The sequence below is a fragment of the Girardinichthys multiradiatus genome, chromosome 17 (assembly GCF_021462225.1).
Source record: "Girardinichthys multiradiatus isolate DD_20200921_A chromosome 17, DD_fGirMul_XY1, whole genome shotgun sequence".
NCBI lineage: Eukaryota > Metazoa > Chordata > Actinopteri > Cyprinodontiformes > Goodeidae > Girardinichthys > Girardinichthys multiradiatus.
In genome coordinates, this window is record NC_061809.1 from 14080235 (window position 1) to 14104217 (window position 23983).

The window sequence follows — 23983 nt, forward strand, 5'->3', positions numbered from 1 at the left end:
GTGTGTGTGTGTGTGCATGTGGCTTGACAAACTCACCCTGCGGGGCTCCATTCAGGCTGTGTCAAATGCTATTTCATGTATTTTGCTTGTGGCTGTGTTAAATTGTCACACTGCCTCTGGCCTTTAGTGTCTTAGTGGGCCCATGTGTTTTATTCTTTTAGTTTGACCAAAATCAGCATTATTGTGTCAAATAATGCACAAAAGACAGCAAATTGCATGTGGATAATATGGTTGGGATTCTCACGGTGTGTTAACATTGAGAAAAAAAGACAAATTTTACTGTACCATGGTATTTGCACAAACATTTAAAACAAAAATGTTTAGCATGATCTAAATGCTTTTATTTACAACAGTCCTGCAAAAAATTACTACAGCTGCCAGAATAATGTTATGGTTATAATGATATTATCTATAATGTATATTAATTGTTATGATGATTTTGATTGACTTAAGCAATAATATGAATTAAACCCAATCAGTTTACTGGTAGTTTGGCGAAATGTACATTATTTTAACCCTTTTTAATTATATTGTCACAAAATAGCATCAAATGGCTTCCAGTCTTAATACAGGTGAGATCCCTATTGATGCATATTCGACAGATATCAACAAATGCACTAGAAGCATTTTGCTGCCACCTAGTGCTCAGAGTGTGAACAACATCTGGTTCTGATTTTATAGTATTAAACAGTATTTAATATATTGTGATGATTCAACAGAATTGATTGTCCAGAAATATGTTGTAATATAATTTCAAAGTCATATTCAACAATATAAGCAGCTATAAAATTATCTGCATACTTAAGACTGGGCAATTTATTAAATTACTATTATGTCAAGTTAGGCCTAATGTTGATAATTTGCCTTATACCCAGATGTATCTTTTATTGTATGTGCTTTATTCAATTAAAGGTCCACACTTAAGCTAGCATCTGCTTGACAGCTAATTTCTAATAATTATTTTGTGTGATTGTAAATCATTTCAGGCTGTAGAAGGTTGATGGAAGTAATAAGCGTTGCTTCTGTAGCCACACCACTGGTACTACCCATGTTTGTTGTGACCCCAAACATTCCCAAATTTGTCTTCTTTTTAAAGAAGACAAATTTGACAAAGTTTCAAAGCTGTCTTTGAGTAAGCTGAACTGCAGTAAGCTGGTAGGGGATGGGAAGCACTATCCTACTCTATGCACCATAAAGCCAGAGAAAAGTCTGTGATATCTAAATAAAAAGAAAATCTAATTGACATTTTTTGTTATTTTGAAATCGTAACTTTGAAAAACCTTGAGGCTAGTAATTGGACAATGCCTAGTGACAGAAATATATATATTTTTTAGTTTGATTTTGATACATAGACTTAGGATACACCGTCCCTCTCGCCTGATGACCACTGGCGATCAGTGGTCAACAGGCCACCCCAACCCCCATCCAAGTCCACATGGATAAATGGGAGATGGATATACACAACATTAGAACATCAGAATAATCACCTTCTAAATGTTGTGGTATTGTCAAATTAAGCATTGTAGTATGTAGTAGTATTTATAGAACATTATATATGTTGATTATAGTTTTGAAATATTCCCAGTGATACTGTATTACTGGGAGTATAACAAGCTGATATTAGCTAGATCAGGGGTCAGCAACCCTGCGCTCTGGAGCCACAGGTTGCAAGTACCCAACTGAAGATGAGCAAAATAGAGCTATTTTGGAAATACTACGGAAAGTTGAGCAGAGTAAACATACTTTCAAGAAGTGGATCAACTCTCCAAACTGAGCTACAGCTGCTAGTTTTGTGGCAGCCCATGAGATTGTAAGGAGGGGGAAGCCATTTACAGACAAAGAATACATGAGAGAATCATGTTTGGAATCACCCCGACATAAGGAAGATCAGCATAGAGCTAAAGCAACAGAAGTCACATTAAACAGGTACTAGCATTAAATTGCCTACTACTAAAAAAAAGATAGTTTAGACAGGGTGGTTGTCTGTTCAGGTGCTTCGCTTGATTGCTGGCCGAGAAAGAACCCGAAGAGCATGAGAGTACACTGAAATGAACTTGTCAAAAACATTTGTAATTTTACATTTACTTTATTAAAACATCTAAACTGCAACTACGTTTTTTATATTAAAGTGGGCTACAATTTATTTTAATTTTACACAAATATGAGTTCAATGTTTGTTTTTAAGTTGGCCTACACATCCACTGCACTTCTGTTTGTGGAATTCTATTGTAACAAGTAAAATTATAATAATTAAAAAAAACAATTTTAAAGTTTATTAACTGTGTTATTTTTTGCGGCTCCAGACTATTTTCCTTTGGTGGAAGAGGGAGCAAAGTGGCTGTTGTGGTAATAAAGGTTGCCGACCACTGAGCTACATCATTTTTCAGACTATCAGCTCTGGTAACCAGCTTGCAGTTGGCTGCTTAACAGACATGGTGATCATAGCTTTTCAACTTTAATTTGCAAACACCATTTTGTTAATAAGATGGTTGTGTGGTTGTCCTTCAGGTTCTACACTGTTGGGAATATGAATCTGAGAATATTATTTAATATTAAAATTTTATCAAATAACATTTTGGTCTGTTAAGGGTTGTCCTGTGAATACCAGCCCAGTAAGGCAATGGTATTAGGACAAAATAGAAAGGTGAGAGACAAGCTCTGACATTATTGAACAGCAAAACTCTGCACATATATGGAGTGAATTCACACAATTTCTTAAAATACAAGAATTTATTAACAAAGATAAGTCAACTCAAAGTCAAACATATTTAAATCAACAAACTCTTTACTATGCTAAAACAATCCAACTAAACTACCAAGCAGAATTAAAGAATAACAAAGATTAATGGGCTAAGTACAATATAAACAAGTTGATTAAAGATGATTGGAAATCATGACCAAAAAGAGTGATGCAACATTACCATGCAATGTTATTTATGTTTGAGGACCAAATTGTCTTGAAGAATCTGGAAGTGAAGTTAAGTTAGTCTTGGAACCAACTTAAGCAATAATCAGCAAACGTTTAGACAACCAATCACAATGCAAGATCAGATAAAATATTATTTTAATAAAATAATGTTTTAAATAATGATCTGCTAAATAAAACCAACCTTCTGGATGACCATTTCTCAACGGTGTCTAATTAGCTGCTTTTATTTATTAAAATAATATTTAAAGAAATATTATTAAGGGAATGGTAAAACATTTAAGGACGTATTTTGGAAAAGAGCCAAATCTTTCTGGAGAAATGGGCTTATTTGTGTTTACTTAGTTATCAAATTTAGTAAAATGATGTTAGGGACACATTATTTACTGGATTGAAAACTAAACCTTTCTGGGTAAATATTATTTGGCAGCAGGCACTGTCCTTACCTGTTAGCAGTTGAAGCTAACGAAGAAGCTTCTAGCTTAGCACCGGAATCAAACACATACCTTTAAAATGCTATGGTTAATAAAAGGGTTGAAATGCATAAGCGTGGACGGCGCGTTATGGCCGATCTTCTGTGTTTAAAATCACCCTTTAAATAAAGTTTGTCTTAACCTTAAAACGCACAGACAAAGAACACAAAACTGAACATGTGTGCTGCAGATATTCTGCTAGCACCAAGATAGCTGAGTTCAACACAAACAAAACCAAACTTCATAAAATGAAAAACGTTTAGATCATTTCAATCTAAATCACTTCTATATTATTCTGCCCAAACACTTAACCTCATGAACTGTGGTGAGGAACGTTGTCCAAGCGACGATGAAGCTTGAAGAGAGCTCTGTGAACAAAGGGTTAGCTTCCAGCTAACCTCCGTAGCTGTGGCTGGAAGACGGCTTGTTCTGTCCACTGACCACACTGCACGTTAACTGCCGTAATGCGGCTACTCGTTTGTCCTCCTCTCAGGCAAGGAAAACCGCTTCACTCGGCTTGTAGAGACAGTGTCTGTGCAGAGACTTCTCTGGGGCACCGTTTGCTTCTGCAGGCCTCAGAGAGAAGTCAAGCCAGGCGTGTACCTTAATTGCCGTTTTTATGAACGAATACTGGGTACACAAACAGTTATTCACTCATACTTAACTTGTGCATATGATTGCGTGATCTTATGACACTCTTGGATCCAGTTGAAGAGTTATGTCTTTTTACCAGCAAAGAGACATCAGCGCACTGGACCTCCCCTATCCTGGTCCTGCAGAGGAGCAGTGGAAAGAGGTCGGCTTGTTGGAGAGGAGGTGTTCTTATTCAGACAGTGGCATCATGGGAAGTCTGCTGCTACCCCCCCTTTCCTCAGTTGCTGGAAGTCAGTTAAATGCAATTTATTTTGAAAGTTCCAGAAAAGTGTGTACCAGAGTTTTAATGTTGTTTCCATGGCTGGGTCCCAACAACACCAAGACTGTCTGTGTTTTCCATGATCAGAAATATTTTTAAATAGCTGACTTCATATTTCATGTAAGTGAGACTAAAGTCCCTCAACAAAAAAGGTTTCTTGCAGCCATCGGATTGGCAGTGCACAGCAATAGGTGGAAGAGGGGCAGCATTGCATAACTCTATACTTCAAACAACCAGAGAAAACTTTGGTTCATCCAGTCCTTTCTCTGGCATGTCAGTAAAAGGACTTTAAAACGTGGAAATCATGGAAAATCTTGGTCCTTTTCAAACCTAACCCTAAAAACCTCGGGATACCTTTCCACCAGTAACTGGTCCATGCCTTATCTAGAAGATGTCTTGGTTTTGAATGCTGCTTCATCAGCAAAGTATAAAAGAAGGAAAGTGGTTATGGACTGACGTTGTATGTGCATATATATCCCATGCCCTACATTGCTATTGCAGGTCCTTTTCTGAAAATATCCACCTTCCCCCTCCTTGCATACCTTATGTATACCAGTCTGCTCTGGTTGTGAAACAGGCCAATCTCTGGTGTGTGCATTTCCTCTAGAGACAGATGCTATGCCCCATGTCCAGCCTGTTAGACAGAACAGAGGGGACCAGACAAACAGCCCCTCACCCTCGCCACCACTCAAGGTGTCCTGTAAGTGCCACACGTAGCAGGGGAGGCTGGGGTCAGACCCACACAGCCGGCACATCCATATGCCCAAACTGGACCAGGAGCTCAACTTTATTTGTAGGGATGTGTAGCGACTGGCCAGAGAGGTTAAGGCTCTTTTTAATATATCACAAAACGACAGCAAAATCTAAGTAATCTAACATGTTCAGGTTGTAAAACGTACTACAAATCATTTATTTGTGAAAGAAACATTCGTCTTCTGTTTCCATTCTTTTCAATCTCTGATGGGATTTTGAGCCATTGAATGAGCTGACCTTTTCATCTTTCTTGCGTTTTTCATCCTAACAAGAATGTTGTCCGCCTGTCTACATGGGTCAGTGAGGGTGACCTTTTTACCTATCACGGTAAATCCTCTTGACAGTCTTGCATACTCTGAATGTTGTTTTTTTTTATACGTAAAGAAAAGAGAAAATACTTTCAATCTTTTTTCACCAATGCGATCCAAACTGTAAGATTTACAAGAGTGAAATATGTTCTCTTCAAAACAAATAAAGAAATTAACCAAGCCTGATGGAAATTGTTTCTGCTGCTTAACACCGATCATCTGGTGTCTTCCATCATGGTAATAGCTGCACATTGGAGCTCAGTGTGGCGATAATACTACATGATTTAGAGGATGGTACTGTTGCTGGCGCTCTGGGTAGCACGTCCTCTGGTTGCTCACCAAAAAATGGGAAGAGATATATATATTGTATGTAGGTATGCATGTATACAGTGTATGTAGGTATGCATGTATACCACAATTTCTTTCAGTAAGTTATGATAAACCATATGAGAAAGCGACAGAATGATCAACAGTGACCAAATGCTTCTGTCTGCTGTTCATGTTGTGTTTCTTTCTCTTCCAATCTGCCTGCCTGTGAGCAAACAAACACTTTGTCCCACCATATGTGTTAGTAGGGGGGGAAAGGGAGGTCCAGTGTTGATGGGGGAGGTGAAGGCAACAACAATTGCCGTTTTGCTCCACCGGCCAACAATCTCCCTCTGTGCTGGCTCTGATAAGCCTGGGATGAAAGCTCTTTCTCTGGTCATTCTCCTCATCACCCCAGTCTAACTCCCTTTAGAGAAGGCAAAAGATGAACATGTGATACATGTGGACTCAACTGCACAATACAAAAAACTGATATGCATTTTGGTATTCCCTATTTACCACACAGAAAGATACATACATCAATTTGACCACTTTTAAACATTTTTATGATTGTAAAAATGTAATTCAGGGACTTTTCAGCACTTTTTAACATCTCAGTGATTACAGATTACGTCACAGATCAACCCAGTGGCCCAATAAGATGTTAGAAGGGCAGAGAATTCTATTCAACATTTTGTAATATTGCAGCCACAAACTTTTCTGTGTATATTCATGGCATTTTACATGATAGAACAACATAAAGTAGCACATAATTGTAAGGTTCAAATGTGTGGCGTGCATTAATAATCAAACCCAAGGGACATACCCAAAATACTTTTTGCTATCATTGCAGCAATAGGAGGTTCAACAAAATACTAACTCATGGGGGCTGAATAAAAATCAACACCACACTTTTAAGAGTTTTTTGGTAAAACATTTTTGAACCTCCTACTACACAAGTATGCACTACTTTGTGTTGGTGTATCACATAAAATGCATTAAAGTTTGTGGTGAAGAAGTTCAAAGGGTGTGAATAGTTTTGCAAGGTACAGTCAAAGAATGAGGGGAAGGGTTTTAAGAGGTTTGTATGAAGTTTAAAGTTCAGAGTAAGGCAATGAAAGCTTTGAAAGATGAGTTGTGAACCACAGATGATTGTGCTAAATCTTAACATTCTCTTCTAAACCTTTCCAAAACAGTGTTTCACCCTCCCATTTCTTATCAGTCACCAAACACTGTTTCAGGTCTTTTCCATTTCACTGCCCCTGTCTGTCTTTTCTGTTTGTCTCTTCCACCCATCAATACAGTTTGACAAAACCTCTGCTTTTGAGGTGCCATGGATTTGTTGTTCGAAAGACCCTGTAGAGAAAAAGATACCAATTGAAGGCACATAAGTGGTCTGTCATTCATGCGTGGCCAAGAAAGACAGTCATTTTTGTCTAGTGTTACTCTTCGCTTTCAGACAATTACTATTATACAGCTTAGAGTCGTCCTTCTGCCAAAATAACCAAATAATACACCTTATGGCCACATGCTGCAGGGTATGTTTTGTCAGTTTAGACAGATGCTAAGATGAACCATCTGGGACAGTTATGGATGCAGTGCAGGCATTTGCTGCACACATACATATGAAATATGCACAAAGAATTCCCTCGACGTGGAGCTGTAAGAGTAGTGGAGGAAAACACTAAAACATAATTTTGGAGATGTAAAGCGCCTCCAGACCCCTCCTCATTTGCACATTATGTCCTCCGTTCGGAACCTGACATTAGATATTTGACAGCAAATTGTGATTCTCTTCTGAGATCAAGTGTCAGATCAGATAAAACAGGTAAAACCTCTGTTGTTCTTTTTACCAAGAATATCTCTATTATGTGCAATCATTTTGGGGTGACAAACATGAATAAAGGCTTTATCTTTATGTTGCTATTCATAGTGATTCACAGCAGATAGCTTGTATTTTAAAGCTCCATTATGTTCTCTATAGCTTATTTTCATAGCCAAACAATTCTGCACGTGGTATGTTAAGAACCTGCTTAAATGCATCGAACCATTTTTACATCACTGTCAAGTGTGTTTTTAAGCGACTGCATACATCCTGGGACCAGGTGGTCTAAAGGTATATCAGGTTACACCAGAGAGGCGGTGTTGATTTCTCACTTAACCAGCTTGGGTTTACAAGACATTAGGCCCACTCAGAGCCTGACTTCGAATCCAGTTACAGATAGAATGACCCTAAACCATCTGCATAGCAGGGGGGTGATTACATTTAGTGGGAGGTGTAACCATAAGCCTTATGCTGATATGGGAAATCTCCTGAGGGCGGAGAATGGTTGAAGCCCTGCTTCTATTTGGAAACATGTGGCACAGTGTGCAGAGTGTAGTAACCCTGTCACACTCTTTGGTGTCTACACTGCATTTCTATGGCCTATGAAGATGCGTAGCTTTATATAAGTAATGATCCAGTATGTCTTTCTATTTACCTAGCTCTGTAGCTCATGCATAAAACGTCCAGCAAAGCCAGACTGTGACAGATTGTTTGAACATGTTAAAAAATTAAGTAGTATCTCTAACATAAGTTAGAGATGCAATACATATTGCACATATGTGCCACTGATAAATGTACTACTAAGAAATGTATGCAAATGCTCTGTAACCAATGTCGTACCAATGACACAATAATAATAATGTTACTTAATGTCATGCTCAACTAGCAAGATGCTCTGTCTGCACTGATGAAGGTTGACTAACTTTGGTATGCCTATGCTTGGATGGCAGTTAGATTAATTCATTTAATAATTGTCTGACCACTAAAGGGCACTCTTAACATAACACAAGATGGTTTATTGATCTTTCCCCGTGTTAAAAAAAAACAAACAAAAAAAACAAAGCAAAAAATGAGACGAAGGCATCATGGCAGCAGTAACCCCATCCCAGCGAATACTTGGAGTGGCCTAGTTAAGAGGGAGCCTGGCCCTACTTCATACAAATTCAGGCAATAATTGTTTGACAACTTAGTCTGCGAATAAAGCGTTGAAATTTAAGATGATTAGATATAGTTTGGAACAACAAATAATCGAGACAGCCATAGTATGGCAAAAATAACAAATATCTACAGCTCCGAACCAGGACTTCACTGTAGAATTCTGAACTATTCCTTTAAGACTTCAACTTGGCCTGCAGTATTGTCAGATTAGCGGCATTAGCTGGAGTTGAGACAATGAGAATTGGTGTTTTACTTAATGCTGTTTCATGGTTATTAGCTGGCGTTAGTACACACTATGGCCAACAAAGCCAATTTTGACAGATTCCAATTAAATATCCAGGTATCTTGCTATTATTGGCGGATGCTAATTTCCAGGCAAAAACAAACAAGCATGCTAACTTAACACTCATGTTATCACTATTGGGCTATTTCTTTGTTATATTGTGTTGGTCTGAAAGGACTATGGCCTTTACTGAGAAATTCTAAATAATATTTGTCACATCAAAAACATTACACTTACTTTCTATTGCACTACTGCATGACCAACATTGATTTCTTTGTCCCACTCTACCTTATTTTAGGGACTGTTTCTCCAATGAGTCTATATTTTTAAATAAAAGACCTAAAAATAAACTAATTACTATCTCCATAATTCATGCTGGGTTCTTTGTAGTTTTATTCTGTTTTCTACAGACATTTATACGAGCAGAGCGGTATTCATTAAGACAGCCTTTGCTGGTAGAAAAATAAAATAGGTCATATTTTTCTGTGTGAATTGATGCTTTGTCGGCCATTACCAACATTACCATGTTACTTGCAAACTCACAAATTTGCGTGGTCAAGTTAAAGATTTGCACTTGTACTGAAATGATATTAAATCTTTTCTGAATTAGCTTAAATTAGAAGTAAATTACACTACAGCAAATCTCTCACTTAACTTACAAGGAGTCTATTTAGATAAAGGCATTTTTCATTGCAGGACCAGCTCTCTTCCTGCTCACATCTAGTGTGAAGTGTAAATGAAGTGTAAAGTCGTTTTTCTTTTCCACCAAAGGGCAGACTGAGGAAGCTTCACATTATGAATAATGCTAATGTGTTAGGTGCTTGCAGTGAACATAAACATGCATCACTTTAAAATGAGAAAAGGGTAAAGTTTGGTGAGAGGAGGACAACTTCACACACTCTGGGATTCTATAAAAAAAAGATTTATATTTATGCAAAAAGCAGTACATGAATCTTTAATTTTCCTGCTCTTTAGTGTGTGTTTTTTCACTTCCAAGTCTTCAACTTTTTGCTAATTATGCCCTCAATTACATTTAGAGAAGACTTTGTGCCTTTAACCATTTCGGGGCTCGTATGAACAGGAATCATATGAGTGTGTTCAATGATGATCTAAGTAAACTGAAAAAGCATGGGGTTGAAAGTTGAAAGTACCTGAAAATTCGTTTGTGATGTCTCCATTGCCTTATTATTAAGGTTGCAAGTTAGTATGGGTCCACAGTTTTTCATGTGAAGGACTATAGGTGCTTTCATATTGATACCAATTGTTTTTTCCTAGATAAAATATGGCTGTCAAAACACTGCCTAGTATATCTTGGTTTTACAGGTAGCCTTTGTTGGTTAACATTACTAAATCTAAGATTACTTAATTTAAAGGTATTCATTATATCCAGTTGTTATACAATTCTTAGCATGCCTGGTACTTTACTGAGACAAAGACCATTCCTAAAAACAATAACTTTTTTTTAACTTTCATCCAGCATTAAGGGGCAAATATAAAAAAAAACACAAAAAAAAAAAAAACATTTAGCGCTAGTATATTTCCAAATGACTCAAATAGACGGTTTTGAATTTTATCCCTTTAGCATAAACAAATTATCTTCCAGAGTAAAACAAATTTCCCTGCCATGGGTGTCCATAATGTTGAGAATGACAACAATAAAATGCAAAACCAGAGAAGGCATGGCTTGCTACTGCTTTTCTTAAAATTTTTTAATTACTTTTAATGTAAGTAAAAAATCTATTCAGTATATTTATTACCAATAATGTTGAGACAAAAAATGCAAATAAAATTTGTGTTGTGATTTGAAGCATCCATCCATCCATCCATCCCCTACCTAGGAATCTGATGAAAGGCCTGGTCTGGAAAGATTTAACATAAGTAGCAAATGACCACATGTGACAACCCCTGTCATTTCAAACACTAAAATTCAAGCAACTTTCAGGTTAGATGCCCTGGTTCTGACCGCCATTTTTAATCTGATGTTTGCTGACTTTCATCAGCACGTTCCTCATATTAACTCACAAGAATTTCTACTGTAAATTAGCTAGCCATACAAAAAAACATTTTTAAATCCTCTAAAGTGAGCACTGTCACACCACCAAATCAGTGGTATTGCAATCACTTCTATGGCTGCAGGTGTATAACGTTTAGTGTGGAGAAACTTGACTGGCCTACATATAGTCCTGACCTCAACTTTCTTTAACACCTTTGGGATGAATTAGAGTGGAGGCTGCAATTATGATTTTGTAATCTAACCTTGGGTAAGATGTTTACAGAATATTTAAAGTTGCTATTGCTGGCAACAGTGGGTCCATCAACAAATTGGACCTTATAGATCAAGAATAGGATGTCATCAAACTTCGTGTACATGTAAAAGTAAACAGACTAATACTTTTGACAATATAGTGTATATAAAAAAAATCTAATCCTGATAGCAATTTGACATAGTCACCATAAGAAAAAAAAGAGACAATACTAAAATACAGGGGTAACTGGTGTACTTAAGTGGACATTCAGAGTTACTATGCTTTCAAATAGGAGAGTAAAACATAACCTTTTTGTGAACTCAGCCATCTGGATGAATTATGAAGGTCTAATCGGTGACCCCAGAGAGCCTAATTCAAACTCATATGGGTTGTGGGGCTCAAAGACGGGACACTCTATTGTTACGCTCGGCTTGCTGGCTGTTGCTCTAACGGCAGAAGAGAAATTAATGGTGATATAATGAGTTTGGGGAGGACACAGTGCAACAATATAATCCCGCTACAGAACGGGCCAATTACATTACTCAGTCAAGACAACTATCTGCATCAGCAAGAGTACACCCAAAATGTTCATAAAACACATTCAGACATTCCTCAGACATATACATACATGCATATATATACAAATGGAAGCCAAAGTGATATTTATTGATTTCTCAATGAAGACTTTTTTGCAGCTATTCCGACATTAATGCTCTACCTGTCATGAGGAGGAAAACAAACTGAGCCAATTCTCAACCTGCCAGCCTCCTAATGTGACAAAGGGGAGGCTAATTTATGCGTCAGTGACAAGAAATAAGGAGTGCGGCAGGGAGGCTGGGTGCCCACTTTCAGACTGTGGTAATTGTGATTTGGTTGCTAGGATGTTGAGTGTAATGAATGTCTTGTTGATGCAGTTTATCATAACCCGTGGCATCCGTAGCTGTTCAAAGACACAGGACCTATTAGTTAAATGGGGGTGCATGATGCATGGGACCACTAAGGAGAAGAAATTAGTCATTTTATGAGAGAAAATTCTGAAAGAACTATAATACAGTTAATATGAAGAAAAAACATTGAGGATTACATTACTGCATCTGTAGAAGACCTCTTGAATGTTGTTATGAGATTTGTATTCCTGCAAAAAAGTCATTTTCACCTTGAACATATCAACACATCCTATTTCCAAAAAAAGAGATGGGAAAACAAAGCTTGCTTCTTTCCAGGACTAAAACAGTGAGTTATATCTGTATTCATGAAGACTAATTGAAAGCAAGGCTCTCTTGCATAAAGAAGTGGCACAAAGAGGAGGAAATAAGAGGATTCCTAATGCATTCACTGACAGATAACCTTTGATTTCCCTTCGCTTGCATCAGAAATAGCTGCTTAGTATGACAATCACAAGTCAACAGTTTCTGATGCCGGTGTGCATGCTTCAGCCCACTGTGTTACACCAGACAAATGATGACATGTTTTTGTTTATGTATTGCTTCACCAACATCACATTTTTTTCTAACTGATTGAAATGAGTTAACAAACTGTTAACTCTTTTGAGTTAACTGAGAGTGCTGAGAGTGGCAGGCAAAGAACAGGGGGGATTCCTTATAACACAAAAAAGAATAGAACTTAGAGGGAAATGTGGGGAATTTACTGATGAGACCATCAAAGCGCCCTTATAAAGGATGAAATGTACAATTTTAAAAGACTGGTTTTTGAGTTATTGTTTACTACATTACTAATGAGTAAAAACAGTATACTCTTGAATATAAATTCATGCCGGCATGGTGTTTGCAGATTAAAAACAAAATTTAAAATTACTTACCTTCTGTAAGACTTTAGCACCATCCCAATTAAAATCACACAATGCATTGTATTCTAATTCAATACTTTGCAGAACCATTTTTTTCAGTTTTGGGGTATGCTACTACTAGCTTTGAAATTCTAGAGACAAAGAATTTAAGAACATTCTTCTCTAAAATACATCAAGCTCTGCTAGACTGGATAGAGAGTATTTGTGAACAATATTTTCCAAGTCTTAGTAGAGATTCTCATCTGGACTATGGTTTGGGCCAGTCTAACACTAATTTGCCTCTACCTAAACCAATCCTTTGCGGCAATTGCAGTAAGTTTGGGGTTATTGTCTTGCTGTAAGGTGAACCTTTATTATAGTTTCTCATCCCCAAAGCATGATGCTGTCACCACCTTAGGGATGGTGTATTAAGGGTTATGTGCAATGTTAGTTTTCTGCCAAACCTTTTCTCATTTAAGCCAAAAAGTTTAGTTTTGCTCTTATTACCAGAGAATCCCATTCCATTTATATCCTGATATATAGTGTTCTTTCAGAAGTACCTTTATTCTTGGAACATGACCATAAAGGTCAGATTTTGTGAGTTCTCCCACCTGAGCTGTGGAACTCTGTTGTGGAAACAAGGCTTATCTTTAACATTGTTGCATAGTTTTATGAATTCTCGAAGTGTTCAGAAGAATATGACAAAAACTGTTTTGTTTTAGTCAAGCATCAGCTGCAGAAAAGCAAACTCAATCGGAATAAAGGACACTTCAGTGTCACTCAGGCTTCATGATGAGAAGCTTTAATAAAAGATAACCAGCTGAAGGACGATACTCCAGTATGATACTTTTAGCAAATGTCTCTGAACACGAACATATGGGACTTACAGCCCACAGTTGTTGCTGTGAAAGTACTTGAAGTCTGCCACTCTTCAACTAAAAGGTACCGCTTTATCTCTCGGCTCCCTCTGTCTGCAAGATCTAACTGAAGTATGTGAAGAGTGATTCCTGGAGGAAACATGCTCTAATCTGCAGCACAAAGATACCTTGTGATGTAGAAGGGATTGACCTAAGCGGGCTACTTAACATTCGTCTCGACAGCAGCTGTTACGTCCGTGTTTCATGTTGTCATGCTGACTTTCTCATGCAGAACTAATTGGTTTATTTCGCCTGTTGTGCCGGAGCCACTGTCTGTAAAAAAATAACTCAAGGACAGTCATAACAACCTGTACACAAACTCACAGGCGTGCACATGGATGCTATGTGGAGGAGCAAAGGTAGGAAGAAGTGGACTAAATTTCAGTCAGTTAGAGCCCTGAGTGAAATCTCCTTGAACCTGTTGCCATAGCTAATCACACACATGCATACAGACCAACATGCTGAGCTCTCGACACAAATCCCCCCGTCCCACCCCTACAATCTCTGTCCTTGTCTGATTTGCATTTTGGTTAACACTCTAATTGCCTCTCATTAAATACCTTGTCGCTTTGATTAATTGGTGTGATACAGAAATGTAAAACAGTAGAGTACCATGATGTGCAGCGAGCAGTTGCTGATTGGAAAAGATGATCGAGCCTGCCTTAAAAAATGCAAAACAGGGGGAAATGTTACTCATGCAATTAAGAATAAACAAAGTACTGTAAATACATTTGAGTCTTACTATTTTTGCAGTCCCCAAGTGGAAAAAATTCATCAGAGAACCATCCTTGGCAGTTTGTTTTTGTCTACAGTTCTCCTTAAAATAACTAAGAACTTAAATGCCAAGTAAAGGGAAAAACTGATGTTTTAGCAATAGCTGAGTTTTGTCTTTGAAGTATGGAAAATTTCTAAAACTAAATCACACCAGATTCTAATTCAATCTGAGATTTTATGATTTAAGACCACTTTTAGGCCCCTCAAACGTAATTAATCATGTTGCAGGATATCTACTGTACTAATCTTGAACAGCAATGTTGAGGTCTTAGGAGATTCTGAATTGGATTAGATCTGTACTTTGTCTAGGCCATTTTCAACATATGAAGCACAAGAATATGCTTGTATCCAAACCATTATATATTGGCTCTGTCTGTATGCTTAAGGTTGTTGCCCTGCTGCATGGCACTGGCAGAGGCTTATGTCTTTTGCAACCTTTAACAGGTTTTCTTCCAGGATTGCCCTTTAGCTAGCTGCATCAGTTATCCTTGTAACTCTGACTGTGTTCCCTGGGCCTGGAGACAAGCTTAATCACAGCATAATCCTGCCATCACCACAGCTCATCATGGGGATGGGTTGTTGTGAATTGTGATGTGACTTGTTAGTTTTTTCAACCAGACATTGCATGTTGCATGTGGGCCAGGAACTTCAATTTTGGTCTTGTTTGACCAGAGCACCTTCTTCCACCTGGCTCTCTTCCTGCACTCTTAAATGGTGAAGAAAATGACTAATTGTCCTGTGGACAGATTATCCCAACTATGGATATCTACAATTCCTCCTAGGTTACTGTGTGCCTCTGCTGGTTGTTTGAGTAATACTCTCATTCCCCACCCTTTCTGTTAAGGTGGACTGCCATTTCTTGCTAGTTTTACTGTTGTACCGTACTCTTTCCATTTTCAGGTGACAGGTTGAACAGTGCATATGTTCTCTGGCTTTTCTTGAAATCTCCTTTTCCCAACAACCCAAGAACTATTCAGTTATTATCTCATATAGTCAGGGATGCAAGTTTACAAGAAAATCCATTAAGGTTATCAAAACAGTTAAATAATATACTGATAAAACCACACCAAACTGTCTCTTAACCGGCATACTGCAAATGATTGATTCTTTTGGAAAGACATCTGCACACAATAAATAAAGGAAATGCTCATTTCACCTCCCACTGATTTGTTTGCTACTTTTTCCCTGGATGTTTGTCAGATGTGCTTTAATATCCCCACAGTATTGTGATCACATGTAGGGCCTGATTCAATTGACCGATCATATATCCACATGACGCACACACCTGTCACTAGAATATATGAAAACACAACTGTTCCCTTTGTTGCACTGGATGATATTGACTTTTATTATTGAGATTAGACATTTATGAACAGTGAGCCTTTTCTGAATCATCACAATGCAGTCAGAGAAGGAAAAAGAAATGAGATTTGTCAGATTAAAGTGGCATGCCACCTGCGTTTCCTCACTCCTCACAACATCCCACTTTCTATGAATATCAAAGCAGCCTTTTTATGAACAGAGTGGAAGTTTACAGAAATCATGATGTAGTGGTAAAAAGAAAGGTCGTGGAGAGAGTTGTGGCTCCCACAGGGGCAGACGAGGTCAGTGCTGAATGTAAAAGGGCAGTTTATTGTTTCATAGTCCATTGTAACCCTGAGACAGGAGTTGTGCTGTCAAATGTGGTTAATGCAAATATTGTATAAATGTTTCAGGTCTGTCAAGGGGGTGATGTAATGCTTAAATTGTGCATGAAAACATGTATGTATGTGTGTTTGTATGCCTTTCTGTGCATTTGCTTCCATTTGTTTACAATGACACCATATCTGTCAGATTTAGCTGTATGGTTGAGTGGTTTCGCTCTTATCTCAGTTCAGCAAACACATCCATTCATGTGTGCAAGAACACACACACACACAGACACAATTCTGATCTGAGGGGTTTCCTTATCACTCGCTTTTTGTATTGAGGACTGGAAATAACGTTTAACCGTCTAAAGTGACAGATTGATAAAAAACCCTGTCACATTTAGGGGTTGACATGTGCAATATACTTTGAGCACATTGAAAGCTTAAAGCCAAGAAATGATCGAATGATAGCTGTTTCAACAAATCCAACAGTTGGCTCCCTATTGTAAAATGCTAGGACAAAAATTGTTAATCTTCAGTCACGAAGTATTTTGTTACAAAAAAAATTAGGTGGGGGATGTCATTCATAATTTTGCCAGTTTGGCTAGTTTCTTATATGACTTTTCAAAACAGAACCCCTTGCCTTGGGTTGTTTCATTCTAACCATGCATCGGTTCTTACCTGCCTTGTAAGCATGAGCCAGCATGGATGGTGTGACCAAAGTGGCTTGTTTACAGATAAACAATGTTATGCTTAAAGGTGTGAATTGGTTTGGTTCGGGGGACAAAATGTTTATACTATGAAATAATTTATTTATGAAAAAGAAATGGTTACTTTGCAGGTGTGAAATGGTTTGCCTTCGGGGATGACATGGTTTGTTTACTTGGTACAAAAGCTTTTTTTATTGGAATAAAATTATTTGTTTATAGGTACAAATTTGTAGCAAACAAATGCATTTTAATCATAAATAGTGTTATCTCTTCTCATACATTACCGTCAGCCTTTCCGCTAATTAGTAATAACTTCCTGTGTCATCTCATACCAGATTTTCTGTCTACATTTCAAAAACTGAAAAATCATCCAAATCTAGCTGTTTTTAGTGAAGCTAAAAACATTGTTTGAAAAGAAATTTAGATGTAGAGATATTCTGAAATAATATGTAATTTCCAACAAATATGCATACAATAAGATGTGTAGCATCTACAAAAGGGAGCCAAATACCAGTGCAAATCCAAGAGTGGCTACAATGATGTATGCATTGTGAACACACAAACTTTCCACTTTCCATATTTATAATTAGGAGAAGCTAAACTGGTCAACGTCAAAATCTCTGCATCTGATGAGTAAGAGCCTTTTTAAATATATGGAGCTAAGAAAGTGTGGATCAACTAGTACTGAATAATTTCTGAGGAGTCTATTATGCATTTTTCCTCTCACTTTTTCCTCAATCTTTCAATGATATGCTTAGAATGTACTCTTTGATCTTTGCCACTTTTAACTTGCACATCCACATTTGTAATTAGCCAAAATATACAAATGACCTTTCAATTTGATGCCCATTCCAGTGCACAGTCTGGCAAAATCTTCTGGCAAAATGGAAATAAAACTCACCTACAAAAACCATACATTTGTAATAAAGGCAACGAAAACCGCCTGAGCTACAATGTGTTCTTTTTTACCAAGATGTATCTCACTGCATTGAACCTTGACCTTTAGAAAGGACTTTGGATGGACAAGACTTGGTTTAGGGCTACCAGGGACCATTTTTTATTGGCAAATCTAACCTTCAACTTGAGAGATATAAGGGGTCTAGACTATATCTTTTGTTCATTAAAGCATTCCCTATAGGCTGCCATGTACTCAGGTTATTTTTAGTGCTCCTGTGTTACTTTCAAGAGTTATATCATAGGGTGAGATATTATCACGCCTTTGTCGTCTTGGGCTGCGGAGCACAACTGAGTAATGAGAAAGGAATGGTGCAATCAAAATGGAATTACTGCTTGATACTGATGGACTCCACACACCTGAACATCTCAGTGCATCTATAGCTATGATTTCAAAGCCATATATCAAAATGCATTGGAAGGCAGCTTCAAATAAACAACAACTCCTGTGGTTAATCAGCCGCTGAGTATAAAGTAATCCAAACAGCGAGAAGAACATGGGACTTACGGTAATTATTTCAGACACAAAACAAAGATGGTAGTGATGGAACCGCAGGGAAATATTATTTTTGTTCCTCAGAATAATAGTTATGTAATTTACATTGGTGCACGTTTGAAAAACGAAAGTAGTCTTGGAATTTTTGAAAGTTATAGCTTTTTAGAATTGGTGCACAATTTTGCTTCCATTGCTGCAGAAAAAAAATGATATGGGTTTTTTTTTTTGGAGATGAGCATAACTTTTTATAACGTATAAAAGACAATACATGGCTTGTATGGAAGGAGAGGCTGTTTATTCATCTTCAGAGGAATCAGCCAGCTAAGTGAGTTGACCAGGTAAGCATTCACATGATGTGGTGTGCTTGAAGGCAGAGGCTCGACAACCGGGCAGTTTCCTGGGTGTGACTTAGAGCTGACCTTTGGGAATACAACAACACCACTGCTTTTTCTAGCAAACGATTTACCTTTTAGGGATTTTATGACACATACAACATATATAAAAAAACAAAAATTTAACAGTTTTTTTTCCTCATTCTTTTATCCAACCTGAATCAGGAAAAGTTGAATCAGCTGCAATGTCAGACACCGAGGAAAAAAGGTTATGTATTTTTATACAGGAGATAAAAATATAACGTTTTAACTGTGCTTTGGTACTGCTACCAGAGACTGGTGCTAGGACTGCTGTGTTTTTGGTTTTGACTAGCTAAAAAGCAATGCCTCTGGAGCCAGCTTGATGTATGAGAAGTCCCAGTAGCTTTGGATATTTATGTTTTTCTGGCAAAACAAACATGAATATTCTTTTGCATGAAAAAATACATCTTTTTTCCGGGTCCGATAAATGACACAATAAGATCTAAACAAAGTTTCATGTCAAAATTAACATGTTCTAAGCCATTAAACTTTGTCCTTGTCCATGTGTTGGGTAATCATCAGCTCCAGGTTAAGGTTTTGATCAATATATCCAGTTACTGCTCATTGAATCTTTTAGGTTGTATTAAACTTTGCCTCTTTTTATTTTATTTTATTTCATTATTGCTTTTGAGTGAGAAGAGTAGTCGTCTTCCAATCCGAGGGTTGTGGGTTTGATTCCAGCTTCCTCCTGCCACATGTCAATGTGCCTCTGGGCGAGGCACTTAACCTGAAATTGCCTACTGATCTGCGTATCGGTGCATGAATGTGTGCACATTAATGAGTGTGTCTGGGTGAATGTGACTAGTGTAAAGCGCTTTTAGTGGTCATTATGACTGGAAGGGCACTATATAAGTTCAGCCCATTTACCATTTAGATCCTACTTTGTAACATATTTTTTTACCAACAAAAAGATAAGCTTGTTCTTTGGGTCAAATAAAAAAATCTGAAGAACAAAGACAGTTTAGAAGTTAAAAACTGTGCAACCTGTGCTGTTTGACAAATATTAATGTTGACAATTAACACATATTTCAATATTTTAAACCCTTTCCAAACAACCCGATATTTGCCTATGTTCTAGATTAATGCAAACACTTAGGGTAAATGTGCAGATCAATGTGCATCTATTCAAAAGCATCAAAAGTAGTCACTGTGATGTGTAACACAAATATGCTTCACTGTGCACAACTGTGAATCATGTGAATTATATATGTGATGCTTGCTAAAACTTGGGTCTCTAATGGTACATGGTGTACTTGATGGTGTTTGCTAAAATTTTATTGCTCATATTGTCTCAATCAGCATTGCTTTTATGCACTTAATGGGCTTAATGGTAGAATTACAGTGTAAATAATGCATCACCGTTAGATAGATAGATTGTAGGGTGAACAGGCTAAACTTGCATTTGAATAGGAAAGTGATAATATGAGCACTACAAAATGTGCCTTTATCTTCCCCCTTCTGGGCTAATGTGGTAACTGAACACATTACACTAGAACATTTCTAAAAGCAACATGGATGGGTGGATGGATGGATGGATGGATGGATGGATGGATGGGTGGATGGATGGATGGGTGGGTGGATGGATGGATGGATGGATGGATGGATGGATGGATGGAATGACGCATTTTTGACAGGGGAGAAACTCTGGGAATTCATCTATTTCCATACTTGTCTAGACCTGAAAACTAAAAGGTGGGCTGGTGAGCAGTTACATTGTCAGCCTACTGGGAAAGGTACTGTAAAAGAAAATATATTCTCTTGATAAAGGCTTTTCTTTCCAAACATTCCCAACAATCTAGTACATGCTTTGTTAAATGCTGTTTACAAACTGACTTTGGGGGATTATGCACATACTGCAAAACATTGTAGATGTCAATGTGAAAAGAGATGCTGCTCAATAGCACAGGTGCTTTTAAATGATAATTTCTAGTAAAATATTTTCGCAAAGGATCTGCAACATGAATTGTTTTTAGTCAACATGGAGGACAAGACAAGCCACTTCAAAGTTTTTCAGTTGCTCTCACTAAATGTGAAAGTTATCTTATGAGACCTTTTGTTTTTTCTTATGCAAGGTGAATGGGCGTGACTTCTCCAAGGTTGAACATGATGAATCAGTGGTGGAGACCATCAGGCGGGACCCCATTGTTGTCCAGGTCCTCCGGCGAACCCCCACCAGAGCCACTATTGTGCAAAGGAATGGCGGCTCTTCACAGGATGTCTGTGTGGTCGATGTTTGCACACAAACAGACATCACCTTCGAGCACATCATGGCGCTGGCCAAGCTCCAGCCAGCCACCCCGCCAGTGCCAGAGGTCTGTCCATTCCTTCTCTCAGACAGGTGAGGAAAAGCACGTATTGGATTCCTTTTATAATAGCTATTAAGCAGCTCTTTTAGTGAGAAAACCCCAAGCAACGCCAAGCACTGTGATATGATTATGCACAGCCAAACTGGCATACAGTAATTGCTTCGGTGTGCTACATCCATTTTCCTTAATGAAGGCTTTTGCCAGGCGATTAAAGTCCAATGGACTGATAGAGTAGGCCGCCTAATACCACATCAGTTCTTATGCTGTTTTTAGAGCTTTGCTGGACAGCAAATCAATAAATGTTTATTCATAAAACTACAAATTCTACCACCTTGGTCAATAATTATCGGAAGACAGTCACAAAGACAATTTTCAGAGTTCATGGTTTTAATGAGGGGAATGGTTGCCTGTATTGTTGCAAAATGCGATGAACTATTAGAAAGACTTGAGATATGGAAAAATAGTAAACACCTGCTAGTCAAGTCTGGTTCATGAAATTAGTACAAGGTGTCCTATATTACGCTTTATTTAAACAGATGTTCATATATTCTGCAGAATGCTGAATGTGTATATGGGGGCACAACTATATGTAAATAATCTTCAACATAATTCATTTTCTTTTCTTTAGCTGTCAATCCATCCACACCATGGAACATGAGTTTTTTGAATGTCCAGAGTACCTGTCTAATGGTCCAGCAGAGGTGGAGAGGACTGAGGAGTATGAGTTTGAGGTAGGGTTTCTCATCATATACAGTGCCTTAAAGTATTTTTCATACTCCTTGAACTTTTTACATTGAATCACATCACAACCATAATAGTATCTTATTGGGATTTTTGAGATAGACCAGCATAACATTATGGTAGGAAAATAATTCAATTCAATTTAATTTAATTGCAAAATACTTTATTAATCCCAAAGGGAAATAAATTGCTGTTGTGATATCATGCAGGCTTATTTGAAGAGACTTACAGTGGAAGAAGCCTCTGACTGAAGACACACTATCTTTGTATGATAGTCTGATGAAGAGGACGCTCAGGGTTGTCTGTAATGTTCTTCATTTATAAAGAATCCATCTTTGCACAAATTATCTCCAGAGGTTCTAGAAGAGTCCCCAGAAAAGAGCCAGCGTTATTTTTAGCTTTTTTAGGTCACTAGCTCTGGTGCTGCTAGGCCAACAGATGATGGCAGAAAAGATTGCACTCTCAACAACAGACATATAGAAGGTCTGCAGACTCTTGCTGCAAACACCAAAGGACCTAAGCTTCCTTAAGAAGTACAGTCTGCTCTGTCCCTTCGTGTACACAACAGTTGCATCGCCAGTCCAATCTGTTTATACTCCTCCACCACCTGCTTTGTCCGGATGACAGTGGGTTTCTTTTATCAGGTGTATCATGACATCTTCAACTCCATCTCGACGGCGATAAGCAAATTACTTACTCAGATGGACCAATAGGAGTCTTTATATGACCTTCATGATATGGGATGTCTGGTTAACAGGTCTATAGTTGAACACTGATGGGTGAGTTTTATTTGTCAGTGGAACAAGGTAGGAGGTCTTCCACAATACTGGAACCTTCTCCTGGGTCAGGCTAAGGTTGAAGAGTTGAATCTCACAGACCTACTCTGCAGAGGCTTTAATGATTCTGGGGCCGACATCATCTGGACCTGCAGTCTTATTCTGGCTCAATCTCTCCAGCTGCCTTCTTCTGCTTGAAGCCTGTGATCTTCTTCATCCCGACCACACATCTCTGATATTGTTTTATTGGAGTTTGCTCTCCAGCTTATACCTGTACACCTCCTTGCTGGCTATTGTCTTGACCTTAAGTTCCTTCTCTAAAGTTCTGAATAATTCCCAGTCTTCCTCTTTTTTTTGTTTTGTTTAGCTGTTCCTTCAGGTCTGGTAATCCAGGGTTTGTAATTCTGGAAGATCTCGCTGTTTAGATGGGCATGGTGTTATTGACAAAAGATGAAAACTTTCAAGAAGGATGAATACTTTTGCAAGTTCTATATCCTATGATGGCGCAGACGAAACATTTACTTTAAAAAAGGTAACTCTTCAAGGAGCAGGTTGACATTTTGCACAGGTTTTTTGCAGGTGCATCGTGTCAGTTAGATGATGCTACCTTGAGGTTATCCCAGGTTGAAAGTGATGGGTATTATTTGCTTTGTCTGTGTTCCTGTACGGTTTAATAGGTCCTCCCCCCCCCCCCCCGGTTCAGGGTGGGGGTAGGGTGGTAAAGAGGGGTTTTATGTGGTAATAACAGTGGTATCAGAATAATGTGGACTGTACAACGTTGACACATTCATTCATACCGACCTCCACCCCAGACATACACACACCAAATCAGCTGTCCTCACTTTTCCCGGTCCATTCATGTGTATCTAACCGAAACAAGAATGGCTTTTCTCTTGCTGGATGGAGAACAAGGCTGCCATTCCCAGGAACATTACTTCTAACTGACAGGTTTTGCTTCACTTAAAATGGATTGCCCACATGGGTACAGCTGTCATAATACACCTGGTGGTTCTGCCAAATCTAGCACACCATATTACCAGGCACCAGCATAGTTTTAGAGTTATGACTTTGACAGATTGAATGAGTTATTTTGATTTCAAATAAATTTGTTTCCACCACATTTATATACCAAGTCACTGTGTAAACCTACCTCCAAGGTAAGATACAGTCAAATAAAGACAGATTTTGATCACTAACACTGTGCAATTAATAAAGTGGAAGCAGTGGACTGGGCAGTAGTCAGTTTTCTGTTTGCTAAATTATTAAATCTTAATTTGCCTTGTCCATGGGT

The 23983-nt window shown here is 38.0% G+C and overlaps 1 protein-coding gene across 1 annotated transcript in view; it reads left to right on the forward strand.

The window, feature by feature from the left end:
* pdzrn4 (PDZ domain containing ring finger 4) overlaps nt 1-23983 on the forward strand; it is a 46071-nt gene that overhangs the window by 7058 nt on the left and 15030 nt on the right. The window contains exons 2-3 of the mRNA XM_047389243.1: nt 20942-21207; nt 21804-21906. Of these exons, the coding sequence (XP_047245199.1) occupies nt 20942-21207; nt 21804-21906 (369 nt within the window). The remainder of the gene's footprint in view (nt 1-20941; nt 21208-21803; nt 21907-23983) is intronic.